Source organism: Chelonia mydas, chromosome 2 (genome assembly GCF_015237465.2).
Source record: "Chelonia mydas isolate rCheMyd1 chromosome 2, rCheMyd1.pri.v2, whole genome shotgun sequence".
Lineage (NCBI taxonomy): Eukaryota > Metazoa > Chordata > Testudines > Cheloniidae > Chelonia > Chelonia mydas.
The window spans coordinates 207,824,001-207,846,632 of NC_057850.1; the positions used below are offsets into that span (position 1 = coordinate 207,824,001).

Here is a 22,632-nt window from a genome sequence, read left to right on the forward strand (position 1 = left end):
GAGGCCCTTTTTCATGAAGCAAATTCACTGGCCTTTTACTTCCTCAGTGGAAGGTGCTAGGGTGACTCCTCTGTCCTCCTAAATATACTCAAACAAGCCTGTGATGTACACCTCCAGATAGGGTTCTCCCTCCCTCCCTCCCTCTGCTTTTCTCTTTCTGTTCATTTCTTTCTGAAGTCTTCAAACCCTTTATTGGCATTAATTTCAGACTAGTGATAGGAGACCCACTGTGAATGAGATGATACTCAATTAATATGTAAACACTTAAATGGCTAAACATCTCTTTCCTGACAGAAAACCTCTTTTTCACCTTTACTGATGACTACTACCTTGACAGAGACTTTAAGAGCATAGTTTCAGTATATACACATAATTCCTTACACAACATCCATACATGTGTTTCACAATGATTTTGATGATGAGTGTGACACTGGCTTTTATATGAGACCTCACATGACATTCTTTGATGAATTAGAATGTGCATATCCGACTCAGGAAATACCTGTAACTCCTCTGCACCCCCTGCCACTTAGCATTAAGAGATTCCTAAGTCACAGATATGCTCTGGGACTTATTTCAGGGAAGTTCTATGGCCTGAGTTATTCATGTTAAACTAGATGATCACAATGGTCCCTTTTGACTTTGGAATCTATGCATAGGGAGCCTTTCTGTTTTGCCTCCAAAAGTCTCTCACTTATGCACTTATCCATTCCCCCATTTTTTCTGAGATACATCTCCTGGATTTTATTTTGTCTAGAAAAACTTCTCTCCCTAGCCCTTACTCCATGTGGTTGTTGTTTCATACTATGTCAAGTGAAAAAACCAGTGAGGTAAACCCTATTTGCAAGGAAGGAAGACTATGAACTTTTTTTGGATGTGAGGGTCCCAGAGTTCTCACTTGATGACATTATTTAAAGAGCCATTTGAATACCTAATTGTGAAAACTAACATGAGATTATTCTCCATGTATGACAGTGGTATCTTTCCTAGGTAGGCAAGTTAAGTTCATGGCAGTATGACAAAGAGCGTGGGATATTTAAGATCAGCAAATACTAAAAACATGACAGCTGTTTTAATTATAGCACATTTTTATCATCGTTAGAGTCAGGAAAATATAGTAATTATTGTCAAATATATGCTTATAGGAGTGTTGTCTAGTGATCAGAATAAGAATTTTGGAGTCAGAATTCCTGGATTCTCCTACTGCCACTTGCTTGTTGTGTGACCTTTGACAAGTCATTTATGTAAACTTTTTGTGTCTCCCTTTACTACTGCTAGTAGTAATATAATAGTAATTATTACTATCTATTATTTTTCTATAATATATATCTCACAAGAGGTGCTGTAAGGTTCAGTTAATGTTTATAAAGTCCTTTGAGATCTCAGATGATATATAATTGAAAGTATTTACAATATATGAAAAATTTTGAATCATAAACACATGCATATTTTCTCTCTCATATTTCAGGTTTTCTACTTGCCTATGGCTCTTTTTATTCCTCCATCAGTATATGCTGTTCATCTCCAGTTTAATCTCCTTTACCAGTTTTGGATACATACAGAGGTAAATCAGGTTTTAAAGCCATACCTAAACAGCTTGCCTGGAGCAGTGTCCTGGAAATCCACTAGCAGCTGATTTATTGTGTAAGAAAAATCTTTGTCTGACTTCTTTAAGGAGAAACATCTGTTCATTTTTATTTCTTTTTCACAATATATATTGCAAAGTTTATAAGAAGCAATGAGGCCAGTTGGTCCCAATTAGATTTAAAAAAAAATTAACTGTAAAGAATCAAAACTTTTTACTATTTTAATACTATATTTTCCTATCTCGCAGCTTATTAAATATTTCTGGCTGATATTGAAACTGATTTCATTTCTAAGATACATATTTCAGTAAAAACAGTTAGAAAAACAATACTGCTTAAATATTTAGTTTTGATTTGAAGGTCAGATACTGGCTTTCCCAGATCACATCTAAATTCTCAAATAAAAACACATTCTGTGATTGTCTAATCACTGTATTTGTGTGAGTGCACTTGCATGTATATACACATGCGCATGTTGGTGTGAACTATAGCTATGTTTTACATACTTATAAAAGCAATAACCCACTGTAATTAGTAAGTAGATTCCCACACTTCTCAGGTAGTTAAAGGGGCTTGGCTTTAAGCCTTCTCCATCACACTACACCCTAGATGTGTATGGCTATCCTATGTCACATGTGTGTAGCACGTAGCACACTGCCCTGTTGATTGTCTCTGCCATCAACTTCAGTTCTTTGGTTATGCTGTCTTTTGTTGTGCCGTTGTCACTCAGCTTTGGCAATGTGTCATGATCATGTGTAGGATTAACATTAGACTATGTTTACTTGAACTGCATGGGATGGGCCATTGGTAAGTTGTTGCTGTTACATTGTCAGTGAAAGAATATGATATACTACTTTCCTGCTGATGGCCGCCATCACTTCTATGTGGCAGAAGCATTCTGCGAAGTGCCAGCATTCCATAGAACTGTATTAGTCACATGGCTCAGTACTTGTGGTGCATTTTGTTTCTTAAGCACTTAAAGTGAAATGGAGAGGTCTGTGCATCACTTACGTCCCACTAAGCCCTTAAACCCTTAATAGGATTTAAGAAGGATTTATATGGTGCACTGGCCTCGTGTTGGCACTCTGCACAGGAGTGAATTTCACTCTTAATTAATAATTAGACCCCTTATTAGTAGATTATTGAGACACTAGAAAATTAGTTCGTCCTTTGGAATGGTCACAGTTCTTATACTTGGATCTGTTTAATGTATATATTATTAATACTGTTAATAATTATTAATAATTAGTAACATGTATTACATTTAGTATCAGCTTTGTTCATAGCCCTGTTATGCTAGGCAATAGACAAACACAGTCCCTCACCTGAAGACCTTAACAGACAAGACAGAAAAAGGGAGGGCAAAATGCAGAAACCAGTGGGCTATTGTCGCTTTCATTTATAACTGACAATATTGTTAAAATGTTGGTGTAATTGCTGTGAACGCGCACTATGGGCACGATCCTGCCAGGTGCTATTTCTGAGAGGCTTGGAGTGCTCTGAATTTTCCCTGACATTGACCAGAACTGAGGGAGCTTTATATGTCTACGCTTGTCTGTGCTAGAGAACTTTGGTCTTGCAAAACCCTTATGATGCCAGTTACACCCACAGAATTGCTACCAAATGTGCAGAGGTGTTCAGCCATTGTTGGTACTGTACTGAGAAAAGCTAAACATGGGGTCAGCCACTGCTGTGTCAGTCTGCACCATTGCAGCGCTAGTCTAGAGAACAAGGACAAGGGTGGCAGCTGCAACAGTTCAGCTGGTTCTCCTGTTGCTATATTACAGTGCCATGCCTGTCTCTGGATCCTCGTAAAGAAACAAAAAGAAGTATTTTGTATATTTTGAAAAACAAGAAACTTCACAGGAAAAACATTTAACAAACCATCCCCCGAAATAAAGAACAATTTGCTCTCTTTCTCAAGCACTGACACCCACATGTGTCATTGCTCACTGTAATATGTTCCTGAGTGCCACGACTACATTTGATTTGAGGAAGAGGAATGACCTAGGCAGCCTCTGCAGAGACAATATGAAGGTGTGACAGCCACCTTTGTGTCTGACAAACTGGGGATTGAACCAGGGATCTCCAGAGCCAAAAGCATGAGCTGCTATGGCTTGAACTAAAAGTCCAAGGCTCTCCAGGTGAAGCTGGAGCAGATTTGTATCCTCTGAGGATCAGGCATGCAGTGGGTGGGATCTGTAATACACACACACCAGTGGGTTGCAAAGGCAGAGTTCTTGGGGCTACATGCACGTATCTTCATCCAGAGGAGACACAACTGGAAGCGATATTGGATTAAACCAATGGGGCTGGCATCCAATTACAAACAATTAGGAAGGAAATTGTATCCAATAATTTGTTAAACTATTTGTATTTTACCTGCTATATTGAATTATGTGACAACTGTTATAATAGACTTAACTAGTGATAAATATTAACTATTAGAGATGATTTATTTTTATTTTTGATTTTTTTTATATTTTATACATAATTTTCATGAATCTGCATGAAAAAATTGTTTTTTTTTACCCATTCTAATTATCTTACATAGAATATAATTATATGAGAAGATTTATTATATTGTGTGAATTTAGGTCCCGATACTGCAATAAGAACTCTATGAACAGACGTGTGTCCTTGCAGAGCCCCATTTCATGGTTTTGCATCTGAATGCAGAGCCTAATGAGAGTACAGGCCTCTCATTACAAAGTCAGGGCCTAATATTGTTGCCAGCTATGATTCTGTAAAGCACCTGCTGCAAGTAGCCATACCGGGAACTGTGGGATAAGTAATCCCCATGCAGTTCTACTGTAGTGGTTGGAAGGAGTCCGGTGTGGAGTCGCATGTACACATGAAACTACAGGGCTAGTGTACGCTTAATACGCCACTGCTGTTCCACCAGTGCAAATTGTAACAGTTCAGTTCTCCAATGTAGGGCACTTCCCTATCAAGTCCAAAGTTTTCTTTTAGAGACATTACGCATAAATGTCTGCAAAGGCAGGATTAGGCCCTAAGTAGACACGGAGAAAAATACTATGAAATCTTAATTTTAAAATTCTTGTTCGTACACATTATCTGTTTCTCCTTAAGAAAAACAAAATATGCCCACTCTGTTGATACTGTTTTGTTCCACAATTTTGAAAGATTAGGTTATGCACTAAATATTAGTACAGGTTGTGCACTAAGGACAAACAATTTCAAATTTAGTCAAACAAACAAACAAAACTGAAATGATTTTTGAGTAATAGGAGAGAGGAAGGAAACGGACTTCTGATGGAGGTTTTTTTTTATAACTTGCTGAGAATTAAATGTCTATTTTCAAATTCAGTCATTTAAAAAAAGATAGAGAAGAGATCCTTCTGCACTGAGACTTTGTGTGCCACGTTTCAGTCTGGAGCAAACGTTTATAGCTCAGTCTGGAGCAAACTCCAACCCTTCCCCCAACTTGAACTTAGTCTTTCCATTATTACATCACATGATAAATGAGGTTGCTTTCAACATCATAACTTTCAACTTTCTCTTTATCTGTAGTCCTAGTTTCTGTCCAGCTTTTCAACCAGAAGAGCAAACAGGATCTGTTTTAGTGTAAATCACGCAGCTCATGTATTTTTGTGACAACAGCATACAAAGTCCCGAGGGTTAAAAGTGTCCACTCTTTGCATCCCAATTGGACTAGCTCAGCCCTCAGATTCCCTGTCCATATTCCTCCAGCCTAGTAGGTAGGCACTTACATTTGACCTTTTATGTAAAATACCTACAGTTTTTTAAGCATTATAAATCTGAAGACTATACTAAACTGTTCTGCTAGTTACAATAAAAAACAACAACCTCATACCAAAATCCTAATGGGCTGTTACAATGAATAAAGGATTCCTGCTGTTTCTAAAGAAAGGGTGCAGGTGTTACAGTGGCAGAAATGGAGGTAATTTTATTCAGATGTTGCTCTGTGACAGATGTGAACTGTATATTTATATTCAATTGTGTACTTCCATTACAAGAATCTCTTTACGGAGGGTTATCTCTATTGCAAGGTTAAATCACGTACGCATGCTTGTCTGAAATGCTATCAGAAAGTCCCCAAAGAAGCCCTTTGTAATAGATAGATGGCACTCACATTCCTAGGATTCTGAAATAAATCTCATAATAGTGCGTTTAAACCAGTATTCATTAACTCATGTTAAAGACAAATGCTGAAAGAATGAAAATACATTTTTGTAATGCTGCATAAGGTAAAATGAGTCAAGGGAAAAAAAGGGCCCAGTCTAGCTCCATTTAAGTCAATGGAGAAACTCATTCAGTAGGACTAAGATTCAGTCCTTAATGAATTGGTAGAAATGCCTATCCAATTAAACCATTCTCACCTGAAACGAAGAGAGTAAAACAAAATTATCTTGGTCCAAAAGCATTAAAATATAACTTTTCAATAGCCAAAAAATGTTTCAGTCCAGCTACTAAGAGACAGAATTACTTTATTTCAGTTTATTTTCACAGGTGATTCACAAGGTTCACATTAAACTATATCTTTCCATTATGCCTTTAATTGAGCCAATAAATTAGTCCTGTTTATAACCTGACTGTGGAATGTAGAAGCTAGTTTCTGTGGGTTTAGCTGTAACTCCATGGATGTCAAATGGTATTTGGAAAGCAGCAACTGAACTAATCCCTTTTAATAGTAATTGTAGTGACACGTTATTCTTGGCCTGTTTGATCTTTGACATGCATTAGTTTCTGCTTAATTTGCTAATTTGGGGAAAGATTGTGAGTTGCTCCACACAGCCACGCATGGAAGTAAAATTGCCTAAGGCGTCTCTTAGTCCTCTGTGCTGTCTTCTTGCATCATTGGTCTGCATAAGGGGGGAAATGAAAGCGTATGGGGCCATTGCTACTAGCTTTAGGTGGGTGGAGAGAGGCCCACGCATGGTAAGGGTCTTGACTCTGCCCTGTGCCAGTTGCCATGGAAGGAATCTGCTACTGGTATTTGCCAGTTGTAAATTAACAGAGAGAAGGTTAAGGGTTTACAGTCTGATTACAGTCTGCAAGTATCTATATGCAAGTCTATAAGTATCTATATCTATATGGGGAACAAATATTTAATAATGGACTCATCAGTCTAGCAGAGAAAGGTCTAACACAATCCAATGGCTGGAAGCTGAAGCTAGACATATTCGGAATGGGAATAACAGTGAGAGTAATTAACCATTGGAACAATTTACCAAGGGTAGTGGTGCATTATCCATCAATGACCATTTTTAAATCAAGATTGGATATTTTTGTAAATGATGTGATGTAGGAATTATTTTGAGGAAGTTCTATGGCCTGTGTTATACAGGAGGTCAGACAAGATGATCATAGTAGTCCCTTCTTGTCATGGAATCTGTGAATCTATTAATGACTTCCTGCCTTGGAGCTGCGGGGGGAGAGGGGAAGCAGGGAAGGAGTTGTGACTGTGTAAGACCCTTGCACAAAGCCCGCAGAGTTGCAGATGAGTCTAGGGTCGTTCAACAATGATGATTACAAATGTAATCATAGACTGATAGAAATTAGAAATGGATTTATCAGTAGGGCTAGTTGAAAATTTTCTGTCAAAACTGTTTTTCATGGGAAAATTGACTAACCAGTTTTATTTTGGGAAAAGTATTTGCTTTCTGCACAAAATTTTGCCTTTTGTTGAAAAAATGATTAGCTGAAAACTGAACGCTTTCAGCCCCAAACTGAAATATTTAGGTCAAAAAAACAAAATGTTTTGATTTGGAAATGCTGCTGCAGTGTCTCATGGGAGTTGTAGTTGAGGCACCTCATGTCCCCACTGTCCCTGAAGGGCCACACCACGCAACTGGACTGTGTCTCCTATGATGCACCATTGCCAGGGACTCCCATGAAGCATGACCTCCCCAAGGGGGGAGACCATGGTGCTTTATGGGAAATGCAGTTCAACCAGGGCTTATGGAGGAGAATGGGAGCATGAAGCACCTAAATTATAACTCCCATAAAGCATCACAGGGACATTTCCAAATTGAAATATTTTGTATTTTGCTGATATTTTTCACTACTCAAATTTGTTCTGTAAAACTGATTTTTTTTCAGGTCATCTAGGCCACCTACCTGGCACTGTAGCATTGTTCTCTACAGTATGTCTTCTAATGCTTTTCTATTCTCCAGGGGCCAAATTGTAGCCGATGTTTGCACCTATGAATACACCAAATGAGCTGCAGCCAAAGGGAATAACTATGGCTCCCTTAAAATCTCCAATAGACTATTCCATAGTATTTCTGCATGTGCTGTCTTTGGGCAGAGGGGAGAAGGTGTGGTAAGGCACGGCCTGTAGGCATGTTCTGCGTGTGCTAATGTGTATGCCTCCTGCGTGACACCAGCCCCATGTCCCATGCTGACATTTCAGGAAGCATTTGAGTCTAACTGCTTCAATACAGTAAATCCATCCGAACTAGATTTTCTTTAGATTATCCTAGTTCTGAATAGGGCATAATTTGTTTGAGTACAGGTGCACAACTGTGGCGAAATCCTGAAGTTCTTGCATGGGTAAACTCTCATTTGAGTGTGAAATGAAAAGAAATTGAGGGCCAGATTCAGGAATACTTTCTTATAGTTCTAAATCCAAACTAAATTACAATATATGGTCAACAACCTCCCAAATCATAAGTAAAATACACACTGCTAGATAAAGAAGTACAATATTGCACCAAGCAACGCAGTAGTTATCATAAAAAGAGAAGGAGTACTTGTGGCACCTTAGAGACTAACCAATTTATTTGAGCATAAGCTTTCGTGAGCTACAGCTCACTTCATCGGATGCACGGAATGCATCCGATGAAGTGAGCTGTAGCTCACGAAAGCTTATGCTCAAATAAATTGGTTAGTCTCTAAGGTGCCACAAGTACTCCTTTTCTTTTTGCGAATACAGACTAACACGGCTGCTACTCTGAAACCAGTATTTATCATGCAATTCCTGAAAGTTTGTGCGTGTATGTGTGTGAGAGAGAGAGGTGTATGTTTAAGGCAAACAGATATTGCTTATATCATCTCAGGAAACCTATTTGGGACACAGATCTAATGTCAGCACATAAAAGAATCATAACATCTGACTCGGAAGGCAGCAATAGCATATGGAAAAACAGTAACAAAACATTGGTTATTAGAAAAATTACTCATTTATTGATCCCTAGATCCCAGTCAATGTGATCACTTCAATATTTCTTTGTGAATTTTATTTTTCATGTTTATACATTCCTTATCCACTCTGTCTGTGATACTCTCACTGAAGTCAATGGAAGTTTTGTATGCAGAATGATTGCATGAACAGACATGTATATAACTAATAATTCATTTCTGAAGTATTGTTTTAAGTAATCAGTTTCTTAATGGAATACCATCAGGTCAGATTGGGCCAGAAATGCGTTTGCTAAATAAATAAATAAAAACAAAAATAGCTTTGACAAAACATTAGGCTAACACAAATGTTTCCATTTAAAAAAATATTTCCTGTGAAATAATAATAAAAATTCCCCAGTCATGTTTGCAGTCCCAACATTGAAGTTCCGTGCTAGTAGGTAAGAACCTGAGGGTGTGAACTTGCAAAGGCTTATGCATGTGCCTTAGGGCTTGTCCACACATGGAGCTCGTCAGGAATACCTATTGCACTTTTATTTCACACCCTTCCTTAATCCAAACTAACTTTCAAGTGTAGACAAGTCTTAACTTTATGCACTGTGGTTTGTCCCAGTGAATTTAGTGGTACTGCCGACAGTGAGTAAAGTTAAGCATGTGCATAAATCTTCACAGGTATGTGGCCTTCAAGTGGTATTGAATGAATCTGACTAAAAACAAAAGGGAAATTGACTAGGCTGTTTTATTGTGCAAGTTGAGAACTATGCAAAATGCAGAAAGTAAGTACAATATAAACAGTGAAAAATAATCTAAAGTAACAACACGGGTGAGGAAATATCTCTGTAGCTTGAAAGCTTGTCTCTGTCAACAGCTGAAGTTGGTCCAATAAAAAATATTACCTCATTCACCTTTTCTTTCTAATATCCTGGGGCCAACATAGCTACAACAACACTGCATACAATAATCTAAAGTGTTATTTGTAAGGACATTTTAGATATCATTGTTAACTTGACAGTCCCTCTGTCACCTGAAAAGGCCACACATTTTAGTATTAGTAAAGAGATTGATAAATTCCAAGGATCAATCTGATAACTTTTGTATAATCAAGATTGAATGAGAATAAAATTTAGCTATTAATGGGAGATATGGAGCTCAAGTGGTGAACAGTTAGTAAAGAGAGCTCTCCTTCTTGTCTAGTCTCAATAAGTTAGTTCCTTTAGCAGGGGGGAAAGTCCCTGTTTCTCCACAATTCAAGACCTGGGGCAAGAAAGTCCTGCAAATAGGTGTGCCTAGTTCTGTTTGGTATGCCCAACAGAAACCAGATGTAGACAAAGAATGTCACTAAGACTGGAATAATTTAATGGTATCTGTCATTTAGAGCCTGAAAACATTGACATTATTGTAGTTTGATGTTTTAAGTTGTACCTCTCTCACCCTTATTGATTCAACCTTATCTGGGCCTCTTATAAATAGGCCACATCGCCCTGCAGTTGCTGTAAATATTTTGGAATTGTGTTGTTTCGTGCAATCTTTTAAAACATCAGGAAATTACTTAAACAAACAAGTACACGTTAAACCAATTACCATTGTGAGCTTGGTGCCTGGATGGATCATACTGAGAATGCCACACTCAGGGCAGACTGCAAGAAATAGTGCAGACAATCCTTCAAACTGGTGGTTTATTCTATAATTAGATTCACCAAGCCAGTAACAAAAGAGCTTCTTTCATATCACAGTGGTTAACAAGAAGCCAAACACAGTGTCCTTTAGGTATTCCAGCCATTGGCTCCCATCTAGACAACAAAGTCTAATATAGTGAGACGTTATTAAAACCCTATTCACCGTAAATCAAGTTTTTCCAATCCTGAAGTATCAAGCACATTACTTCCCAGTAATGTGGGGAGTACAATATGTCAGATCTTACCCAAATACACGCTTACAGCCAATCCTTAATAACTAAATCTAAGATTTATGAATAAAAGGAAAAAGAAAGAAGTAAGTTATAAATGGTTAAAAGATCAATATATATAGATGACTTTCAGTGTTCATAGATCAGGGTCATAGCAGTGATGTTATATCTGCTGGCTTGTAAAGTCTCTCTGGAATCAATTCAATTGGTTATAGTCCAATAGGCAGTTCAGGTGTAGAGTCTGTTAGAGTTTTTTCCATAAGAGTTCCAGGATAACCCAGGTAACTACTTGAAGACCTCTGTCCTATGGCTTAGATCTTCCCTGTTAAAATTTAAGCGGACCTAAGATGAAAGGATCAGGCCTGAGGCTTCTCTTTTATAGTTGAAGAAGGCTGGGCTCTGACAGGCCACTCTACACATGGACTTTGATAAAAGTGAGCGGACAGTCTGTGATCTCTTTTCAATGGGCCGTTCAAACTACCAAGATAGTTCACAGGTGGTTTACTATGTGGAATTACAAGTTTCGAGGAGAGATGAGGACAGTAATATTATTATACCACAAGTTCCATCTAAATGATAATTTCCCCTTCTGATCTCCAAGTCTATAGAATAAAGTATTAAAGCATTATAAGATGGGAACAGGATTTAGTGTCTACAAGCTAATTAGATCACATTGTTAGATTTCTAATAGGATGCAGGTAAGCATAGATGCATTTAGCACTTACTCCTTGATTCTCTAACAATAACGGCAAATGGGTTAAAGATTCTAGGCTACTTAACATGGCTTTGATAACTGTCTACAAGAAATGGCTCCCTTTACCACTGCATTACCCTTTTGATATGTCCTTAAGAGTTGCTTACAGGTCACCCAGTTTGCTGATTTTTTAATCCTTGCTTGCCCAGCATCAAATTGTATAAAGAAATGCTAAGCTCACAGAATAAAAATCAAGTCCCACTGACATTGTACAATTTTATATTTAGAGACCCCAGCCACATCAGACAGTCACAGCAAATCAACAGCTTATATTTTTAATATGGAAAAAAGAATTTAAAAAAACCAATGTAATGTGTGCTCCTGGTCAGTCCAGAGATATGAGGAGATGTCAGGAGCTGTCTGCTTTCTCCCTCCCGGAGAGGGAAATATTGTATTTATCATAATGATGCTCACTCATGGCCTCTTTCAAAAATAGTGGAACTGGCAGAATTTCTCTGACTAATTAATCTTTTCTTTTCTAATTATTTTTCTGCTGGAAAAGAGAGATCCTTAACTGTAAGCTAGAATGGGTGAAAATTTTCCATTTTAAATATTTTGGAGAAAAAAATAGTTGTTTTTCATATATACAATTTTTAATTTTATTTGAATTTCTGTGATTTTTCAACAAACTGGAAAAATGATGAAAATGGAAATTTATCATTTTTCAGACTACTAAAATTTATCAAGAACTGTTGGGTTTTTTGGTTTTGTTTTATTTATTTATTTCTTACTTTTCTCCTGCCCTCCTTCCTTCTCTCCCTTTTTGCTCTATCCAATTTGCTCTTGGGGAAAAAAGTAGGAAAAAAAGGAAAAGAGGGACGTTAAAGGGGTGAAAAAGCCAGCAGAAGAAAAGCTAAAACTAAAATTTATTTGCTTGTCAAAAAAACATTTTTAAAAATTTTTTGTTTATGATAGAAAAACAAAAAACAAAAAAAACCCCAGAAAACTAAAAAAGTTCCAAAGTCCCTGTGGTAAAACAACTGGAAATTTCCAACCAATTCTAATGAAAGCCTTTTTTCAAAAACTGACTCTGGTTTTGAGCTGAAGGAGAGTAAAGTTAGACTGACAATGTACAATGTAATTAATATGGGAACATATTTTCTTTTACCGGGGTTTGGAGTTTGGTCTCTTGAATTCAGTTTTTTTTTAATGACCGCAGTAACGAGTGAAAGAGATAAGAGGGACAGCAACAGGCTCTGTGAAGAAATCCTTACATCAATATACACTAAATTCAGCACTATAATGTTATACTAATTTTCCATATAGAGACCTCCGTGAAGTGGAGTGGCTCCATTAACATCTGTGTGCTTTTCATCTTCCTTTTGCTTACTGTACTATAAGGTGATTCGGGGCAATGACGCCTGGGTCATCGAGAGTAGTAAAATGTGTGTGCTTCTTATTGTGTACAAAAATTATGCAGTCAGTGAAGGAAGTGTAATGATAATAAGTCATAACTATCGGACAAATTCTGAGAAGTGTTGAGCACCTGTCAATCACATTATGCTGAACGGTGTTGCAAATGCTCAGCTCCTTACAAAATCTGCCACGTTCACTTCTAGGGGCCAAGAATTTCAAAAGTGACTAGGGATTTTGGTGCTCTCAGTTTTCAGGTGCCCAACTTGAGAAATCTTAAGAGGGCCCTGACTCTCAGAGGGAAGTACTCAACAGTTTCTTAAAATCCAGCTTCTTTAAGGTGTCTCCAGCTGGTCACCCAAAAACAGAGACTCCCCAAATCATTAGTGACTTTCAGAAAGCTTGGTGTCCATCTCCAAATGTCTTTTAGATGCCTGGCCAAATATAACTAACACCATTACTTCATGAAAATGGCAACACATCTCAATAAATCCTGGATGCAACAAAACAAATCCCCAGTAACTCATTTCCCAGGATATGATAAATAAAACAACCATCTGTCCACATAAAACTGTGAAAGTAACTAAAAAAACATTGCTTTTCCACTGCAGGTAAAGATTTTCTGCTGTTGTGGCTACAACAGCTATAGCATGGGAGAGAAAGGTAGAGGGTCATGTCCTTGCCAGAAAAACTCCACCTTCTGTCCTCTTGTTATAGTTTTATGAGGCAATCTTAGTTCTTGCTATGAGACGCAAGCTAGCCTTCAAGGAGACTGTGCTTATATTAGTTAGGGTTTTAAGTCCAAATAAGGAATTTAAAGGGCACTCTCTTTATAACGGGCTGACAATGCAAGTCCCAGGTTATTCTGTGCCACGCAGAAATACAAAGTGCAAAGGACTGCACTTTAGTTAGATTGGAACCTTAGTCAGATGTGGGTGATTTTAAACTGAGTCAGAGATGTCTAGAGCACCCAGTCATATTGGAAGGCCACACTTTCTTGAGTGTACATAAAGCCAATAAGTCTGTTCAAGTACATCTTTCACATTTCATGTGACATGTTCATTAAGCTGAGGAGGGGTAAGCAAGCTGCCTAGCACAAGTTCTCGTGGAGTTTGTTTGAAACATTTAACTTCAAATAGTAGTACTGAAAAAAATAACTGTTCTCATGTGCTCACTCTCTCCTTTAGTTGCTCCACCTAAAATGACCAATTAATGTAGGTGTTCTGTCATTTTAGTTGGTCATATTGATTGAAATAACACACACCCACCTACACGCTCATCTGCCCTTAAGAGAAGGCTGGATTAGTAATTTTTTCCAAAGAGAAGTAGAATCCTCTATTGAAAGTGTTAACTGAAATATTCACATCAGATGCCAACTTGATTCAAACCTTGACCTCCTGGTTGAGAGGTAAAACAACTATGAGTGACAACAATCTGCCTTCAAGATAATTTATTATAAACACATTTCTGAAGCCTGTGTGTTTATTATATAAACATACCCTAAGCCTGACTATCCATTAAAGCTAGGCTTTCACCTCCTTCTACAATACAGATTTATCAGAAATTCACCCCCTATGAAACTCTTTATGATCCCAACAGGCCTGATTCCTTCAACTTGTTTTATTTCCAAACTATAAATATTGTTTTTTCACTCCTCAGTGTGGAAATTTGGCTACCTCCATATTACATGCTTACTGGAGTAGAAAACTGCCTAATCAGATAGGAAAACAGTTGGCGGTGTATAAATCAGGGTTTGCCGAGGATTTCAAAGTGTGAAACTGGGCAGACGAGCGCATATCCTAGGAGTTCTGCCTTTCCCTAGCTTCCCTGTAGAGATTTCACATGGCAAATATGGTCACCAAGGCCATCTGTATAAATACATGGGTGTGTTGTCTTGAATTAACACAACAGTGTTAGTGGGGAATGCAATTATTTTTTTTATTTTAACGTTTCCTCACCAGATGGTCTCAAATGTAAATTCATCTACAAATAATAATAATAATCCTGATCATCTTGATTTTTGTGAGGAAATTGATAGTAATAAGTGCTTGAGTACCAGCTAGACCAGCAAATGAGCTAATCCTAGGTTCAAATTCATCCATGGTGTAATTTCCCTGACAGCAGTGGCATTGAACCAAAGATGAATTTGACCTCTGCTGTCTGTAGGTCAGTAATGCTGGGGTAATTGAACCGTCACTGAGTTATAAGCAGTCTCTCCTGGACTTATGGTGAAAAATTCCCTTTTCTCACAAATGGTTTTACTGTAACATTGCCTGTTTTACTCAGTCTACATTCTTTTCTACATTCATGTCGAAATAGAGCTGAAATAAAGATTCATGTTGTAGTGGTGACAGGAGGAGTTGTTACACAAGATGTAAAGTTTCCCTTGGATTTCACGTCACGATTTTTTCTCATTATTTAAACAAGAACTGCATTGAAGTGGTGCAGGTACCAGGCAATAAAGATTTCCCTTGGTGCTGACAAACCTTGAGACCGCAAATGGAGGTGCTTACATGCCACAAGAGAGGTTGCTGCATTTATGTTCTTTTCCTCCACTCTACGTTTTGCTGTCACAAAGGAAACATCTTTATATAAATATGTTCCTATATAAAAATTATATATTTCCAGTTACGTACCAAAGCTTTATTTCATTGCCAATACATTTTGATTTGTAATACATGGAAGGAGTTTCTGAGGATACAGCTTGGAACCTGTCAAATGTATTAAACTGGTGTTGGGGAATTACTTTAAAGTATATTCATTGTAATTCTATTACATTGTGTAGCAATGGCTAAGCACGGAGAGGTACTCTGTTTGTTAAAAAGAAATCAGATTCAGAATACATGTTTTGTGAAGAATTCTGAATGGAACTTTTGTAAATGGCATATTTAAGATACCTGTCCATTTGGCTCATAAGCAGTTTATTTCTAAAGTCCATTTGCAAGAGGACTGTCAAATAAGACTTTTCTGTGGCTGTGGGTTTTTAACAAACAAACAATTCAACAAGCAAAATGGACTTTTATTGGAATCCCGCAGTTCATCTATGGGTCGCGGATAGGGGAATTGAGGTGCACATGGTGTGCTAATTCAGGGAGGAAAAATTGGAGACAGGACTTGATTTAGAACAGTAGGTGTATAGAAGGCAGACACAGGCATAGGAAAACAGCCATTTTGTTCAAAATAGGGATGAGGTCACAGTTGGACAACATATTGGACTTTATTTAACATAGTAGTAATAGCTATTGTTTTGCAGCATTTCCAAAGTAGCTGCAAAAGGATGTTGCAGAGAACAGGCTTGTTTTATATATACACCTTTACGTATGAGCTGGCATGCTTTATATACACTCACTCACACTTGCATACACTCTCTCACACACATGTGTGTGCACACACACTGTCTCTCCCCCATATCCTACATCCTTAAGTTTCTTTTTAGTACCATCTAATCTTTTGATACTTAGAAATTATGAATTTTCAAAGGCAGAGATCAAAGACCAGAAAAATGGCTTGTGCTGCATCCATCCTTTTTCCTTACAAATGTTTTTTAAAAAAAGTTCTTTCATGGGAAAACATTTTCCTCTTAAATAATACAAAATTTTGCAGTAAATTCTGGTTGTTCCATTTATGACTGATAGAGCAGATTGAAAAATGAAAATCTATTTTCACAAAAAAAATCCAAATTTGAATTCAAAGTGTTTGAAAGAGACCATTTAAAAAAAGTAAATTTTTAAATAAAAAACTTAAATGTTATTGAAATCTTTTAGAGAGACAAAGTGGATGAGGTCATATCTTTTATTGGAGCACCTTCTGTTGGTGAGAGAGACAAGCTTTAGAGTTTACACACAGCTCTTCTTCAGCTCTGTGTAAGCTTGAAAGCTTGTCTCTCTCACCAACAGAAGGTGCTCCAATAAAAGATATGACCTCACCCACCTCGTCTCTCTAATAGCCGTGGACCAACATGGCTACAACAATATTGAAATCTTTTGTTTACTGAAAATCCTATTTATGGTAAATGAAAAAAAAATGATAACCATTATGGTAACACTTTAAATTAAAAAATTTTTTTTTGAACAGGAATGATGTTTTTTGTGGAAAAACAAGACTGTGGCCATTATTTGTGAAAAAAATTATTTTAAAGGGCCATTTTTTGAAAATAAAAATCTTTTTATTTAAAGTTTCAGACAACTCTAGTGTTTGGGATAGAGCAACAGTTTTACCTTTACAGCAGGGTAGAGCCATAACATGAGAACAAGGGATTATTGCCACTGATATTACCAATAGCAATCAATATCTTACAAGGGGCATAACTGTACAGAATCAGGATGTGGCAATATGTCTGTGCTAGGAGCTGAAGGTTTTGCTAAAGAGACATTACACTACCCCTGCTGTAGAGGTGAAGTAACTGCTACTGGTTCACATACTCCTCCTCTCCTGTTTTTTGCCTGCTAGCTCTTCATTTTTGAGGAGATCATTATAACTTGATGTGTTCATGTTTAAGGTTGTTGCGCGTTTATTCTTGTACAGTTAAATCCTTTTATCCTCACTGAAGTGAAACTCCCCGTGACCTCATTTGGTGAAGGGGAAGTCAGATCCTCAGACTGTGTAAATTATCAAAGCTCCATAACTAAACAGTTTACTCCACCCAAGAATCTGCCCCTGGGAGTTTTGCCTGAGTAAGGATGGCAAGATTTGACTCTTAGAATCCGATTCAGCAAAAATGTCTGGCTTCTTTGCCATGCACGACTGCAGGAACCTTGAAAAATGAGCTTTCCAGATGTCTGTTTTTCCTCTGGAATAGAGTCCGAGAGTGTACACAAGGATAATATTTATAAAGTAATTGTAATTTTATTATTTAGTAAGAATTCACAAAAGAGGTAGAAATATCACTTAAAGCAAATGAAGTTTCTAAAATTAGTATAGTTTTACTTCTAGATGTTAGGTGAAAATGTATTTTTGTTGTATCTTGGCAGAAACTTGGGTTTATGTTTTGCTGCTTTCAGCATGTCAGGCATTTGTTAGGTCGGGGTCTGCAAATCTTCAAGAGCTTTTCAGGTTGAAAATAGAACACTTGTGATTGCAATCTTAGAGAGTATTTTCATCAGTGTGTCACTACTGTTTCCTCAGTAGAGGTGAGTGTGGTTGAGCATTAATCATTAACAATGTAAACTTGCAAATGTCATTGCTCAAGAAAGACTGTTCTACAGCTTGGGGTTATTATCATGAGAGATTGCATTTTCCAAAGAAAATACTCTCATTAACATTAGTCATATGTATTTATTTAAAATGTTACTCATATTCCTGAGATTCCCTGGGAGGCAGAAGACATGGAGTGTTACTTCAGCACACTTAGGTATAGTACAACCTTTCAGAGGATAAATTTTATTAGCAATTTTTGTGTACCGATTTAATCAATTGGACATTAAAAACTGTGACGGTATCCACTTTGTCAATGACTTGTTACAACCTACTTGTAAACTGAGAGTTGAAACCACTAACCCATTGCATTGTGCTCCCCAGTATGGTACTGTAAGTTTGGCTTAAAAATATATATATTTAAATATTTAGTTAAAATCATATTGAAACTAAGTGGGTCATAGTTAGGTGTGGTCTAGTCGATAAATCACTTATCTTTCAGGTGTTGGACTGAAGCTCAAGCCAATTCTTTGACTCAGATTATATTAATTTAGTGGTCAGTTCTCACATAGTTTGAAACAGTGGGATTTGCTGCTTGAGAGAGGATGGAAACAGAGCTAGCCTGAATGATGAATTGTTTCTCACCCTTAGGTGGTCTTTTCAGGCTTGAAATTATTTGGAGACAGCATTTGGAAATTCACATGTGCCTGCTTATGTTGTCCTTGGCTTGTGAATATAAAATATAAAATACGCTTTAGTATTCCAGCCTTCATGTGCAGAACTTTCCCCTCACACCTGTGGGAGGGGGGAGACCGTGACAGATAAAAACCAGTAAAGTTAGAGCGTTCTGCACCTGAACCAACCTGCCAATTTCCATACTGCTTTAATTTTGGCTGTACACCACACCCAATCTCTTCACTGGCCACCAGCAGTTTTTGTTGGTGTTTATTTTTACACCGTATATTCAGCCAGGGAGAGACCAATAAGTATAAAATGATTCTTTTCTTCCCATGTGGACTTCCTCCTGATGGAGGATGAAATCTGTCTGCAAAAGCTTCAGTTGATGCATTTGGAGCAGAATTTTATCTTCACTTACACAGGTGCAGTCTCTATAAGCAGAATAGGGGTGCCTTCAAGTTTAAGGGGCTGATCCTGTAACCTTACATGCAATCCTTACCCAGCTAGACCCATTGAAATGAGGGTATCTACTCTCATGGGCAATGACTGCCTGCCTTCCTATCTTATCTGGAATCTATCAACTCCGTCATTATGAAGATATTACAGAGCACCGATCATTGTAGTGTTTAAGCCTGAAATACAGTAATTAGGTTCACACAGAAAACATCCGTAGAGGACAACAGGATAGATTCTTCTCTTCACATTTCCTAGGTTCTAGGAAGCTTTACTTGGTGGATTTGGTTTTTTTTTCTTTGCTAATGGCAAGTAATCACAATGTCAAATGATCGGTCATGGAAAACAGGTATTATTTTGGAATGTGCTTTGAAGACTGATACATTCTCCTCCGAAGATGAGTAGGTTTACTTTTGGGAGTGAGCGTTTCTGGAACAGACTCTAATGGAGGTGATTTTGCAGCCTAGACTAGAATTACATTTAGTCTCTGCGGGGCTCAGGTGACAAAAGCTACATGAACAGGTAGCAAGTGTATGATCCCTATGGAATCATGAGCAATGTAATAAAATTTAGATATGCCAGCAATTTATTTTATATATTAAACGATTAAGCATAGAAAACAATCCCAATTGTAGTTTGCGTTATGGTGATTTTACTATACACAAGTGTCATAAAAATTCCTATTATGTAGTAGTTGACAATAGAATATAACAGTTTTAGAAAGTTATGTTAACTTATACAGTGTTCCTTTGTGTAAAAACCTTTCCAGACGCAGTTCTCTTGTAAGGGAAAAATGAGCTTCCTTAGGTGTCTCCCCTCCTCCAACTTTTCCTCCTCTTTTTGCTTGATTTTGATTGAGTCCATGCCAATGTATTTACAAGATAATTTTGTTTAAAGGTAGTTAACAACCTTGGACCTCTGGAGCTGATTCTTAATACTCCCAGTCACCACAGAGTTCACCATGGTAAGCAATGCCATGTTATCTGATTTTCCATTGTTTGTTTTCTTACTGTCATTATTTATATTCTATTTAAAAGGTACAGAAAGGAGGAAATGTGACTGGTGTTTTAAAAAAAAACATTAGAGAAGGAACAGTAATGATCACTCTAAGTTTTCATAAGGATTTTTGTTATAACCTTTTGTTATCAGTGAGTTATAACTTCAAAACATTTACATCTCAGACTGAAATTTTTCAGATTTGATCTCTGTCCAAATGTGAATTACTGTGGACAGTTTGTGCAAAACAATTCAGCGTTTGTAAATATAAGAAGTGTGATGGGAATAGCAAATCCTTCTGTCTCCATTGTTTAAATAAATATGGTAACCCATTTTCAACTGTTCTTGCACCTTAAAGTCAAACACTCAATATCGGTATAGAATTGGCCTTGTTTTAGAAGAACTGCATTTGGCTGTTCCAGTTTTCATTTCACTGCATTATTGAAAAGCCAATTTTGCACATATGCAATACAACTGATATTACTCTTTTCATAATTTTCATCAATATTCAGAGTAAGAGTAGGCTGTAGTATACATATGAGATTGGTTCATGTAATGGCATAGTGAAGAGTGTAGGGAAATTCCTTGACTTTAGCAAAGCTTTTGACACGGTCTCCCACAGTATTTTTGCCAGCAAGTTAAAGAAGTGTGGGCAGGATGAATGGACTATAAGGTGGATAGAAAGCTGGCTAGATCTTCGGGCTCAACGGGTAGTGATCAATGTCTCCATGTCTAGTCGGCAGCTGGTTTCAGGCGGACTGCCCCAAGGGTCGGTCCTAGAGATGGTTTTGTTCAATATCTTCATTAATGATCTGGAGGATGGTATGGACTGCACCCTCAGCAAGTTTGCAGATGCCACTAAACTGGGAGGAGAGATAGATACGCTGGAGGGTAGGGAAAGGAGACAGAGGGACCTAGACAAATTAGAGGTTTGGGCCAAAAGAAATGTGATGAGGGTCAACAAGGACAAGTGCAGAGTCCTGCACTTAGGATGGAAGAATCCCATGCACCGCTACAGACTAGGGACTGAGTCCTGCACTTAGGACGGAAGAATCCCACGCACCGCTACAGACTAGGCTAGGCAGCAGTTCTGCAGAAAAGGACCTAGGGGTTACAGTGGACGAGAAGCTGGATATGAGTCAACAGTGTGCCAAGAAGGCCAATGGCATTTTGGGCTGTACAAGTAGGGGCATTGCCAGCAGATCGAGGGACGTGATCGTTCCCCTCTATTCGACTTTGGTGAGGCCTCATCTGGAGTACTGTGTCCAGTTTTGGGCCCCACACTACAAGAAGGCTGTGAAAAAATTGGAAAGCATCCAGCGGAGGGCAACAAAAATGATTAGGGGACTGGAACACATGACTTATGAGGAGAGGCTGAGGGAACTGGGATTGTTTAGTCTGTGGAAAAGAAGAATGAGGCGGGATTTGATAGCTGCTTTCAACTACCTGAAAGGGGGTTCCAAAGAGTATGGATCTAGACTGTTCTCAGTGGTAGCAGATGACAGAACAAGGAGTAATGGTCTCAAGTTGCAGTGGGGGAGGTTTAGGTTGGATATTAGGAAAAACTTTTTCACTAGGAGGGTGGTGAAACACTGGCATGCGTTACCTAGGGAGGTGGTGGAATCTCCTTCTTTTGAAGTTTTTAAAGTCAGGCTTGACAAAACCCTGGCTGGGATGATTTAGTTGGGGATTGGTCCTGCTTTGAGCAGGGGGTTGGACTAGACGACCTCCTGAGGTCCCTTCCAACCCTGATATTCTATGAAATATGCACTGAATAAGGCGGGGCTCCAGAGGTGCCTCTGCCTCATCCACTGGGTAACTTCCAAAGGTCATTCACTGAGTATCTTGTAAAGAGCAGAGATAATAAGTAGAACAATAACAGGGAGATGGCGAAACTTAATTTACTAATCTGAACCACGCTCAAATATAACTAAATATACAGGGGATGTTGTAACTATTTATTATTGCTATGTGTTAAGTGTTATGGCACTGTATAGACATTTAAAAGGGTGGGGTTCTGTAAGTGTCCAATGCTGCAAATTTGCATGAGCATTGGCAGTCCCAGTGTGACAGATTCTGTTCTCATTTTCACTGCTATAAATCCAGAATGAGCCTATCCGCCCTGAGTCTAGTCAGGTACACACGAGGTTTAACTCCGTTCACTTCACCAGAGTAATCCAGTTGGGATAACTGAGGGCAGAATTTAGCTCATTGACTTTAATGGGACTACTTGCACATGAGGAAAACTTAAAGATGTGGAGCCCTGTACGAGATAGAGAGGTTGATCCTGCTCACAATTAAGTCATTAGCAGAACTCCTCATGATTTAATTGGGGTGTGAGATCAGGCCTATAATATAGGACGTGTATAGAGGCACCAGGAAGTCATTCATGAGATCATTGTACATATCTTGTGTATATTTGGCATATATCTTGTTAGCTACAATTTGGATCATTTTTGGTGATTTTTCTGTTTGTTTGTTTGTTTGTTTGTTTTTTTAACTTTTGTGTGTACATACATGTTGGGGTAAATCCACCAGCATAATTCCATTGACTTCAGGTAAGCTGCAACAATGATGAATATGTTTTTACCCTGAGCTATATTTTAATAGTCAGATGTGAGGCATAAGAAAAGTTATAGCTGGTT

General features: G+C 37.9%; 1 protein-coding gene across 2 annotated transcripts in view; it reads left to right on the top strand.

The window, feature by feature from the left end:
• AGMO (alkylglycerol monooxygenase) overlaps window positions 1-22,632 on the top strand; it is a 271,270-nt gene that overhangs the window by 108,405 nt on the left and 140,233 nt on the right. For both annotated transcript variants that reach the window (XM_043541124.1, XM_007069495.4), the window contains exons 5-6: window positions 1,469-1,564; window positions 19,889-19,955. In XM_043541124.1, coding sequence (XP_043397059.1) covers window positions 1,469-1,564; window positions 19,889-19,955 — 163 coding nt within the window. The remainder of the gene's footprint in view (window positions 1-1,468; window positions 1,565-19,888; window positions 19,956-22,632) is intronic.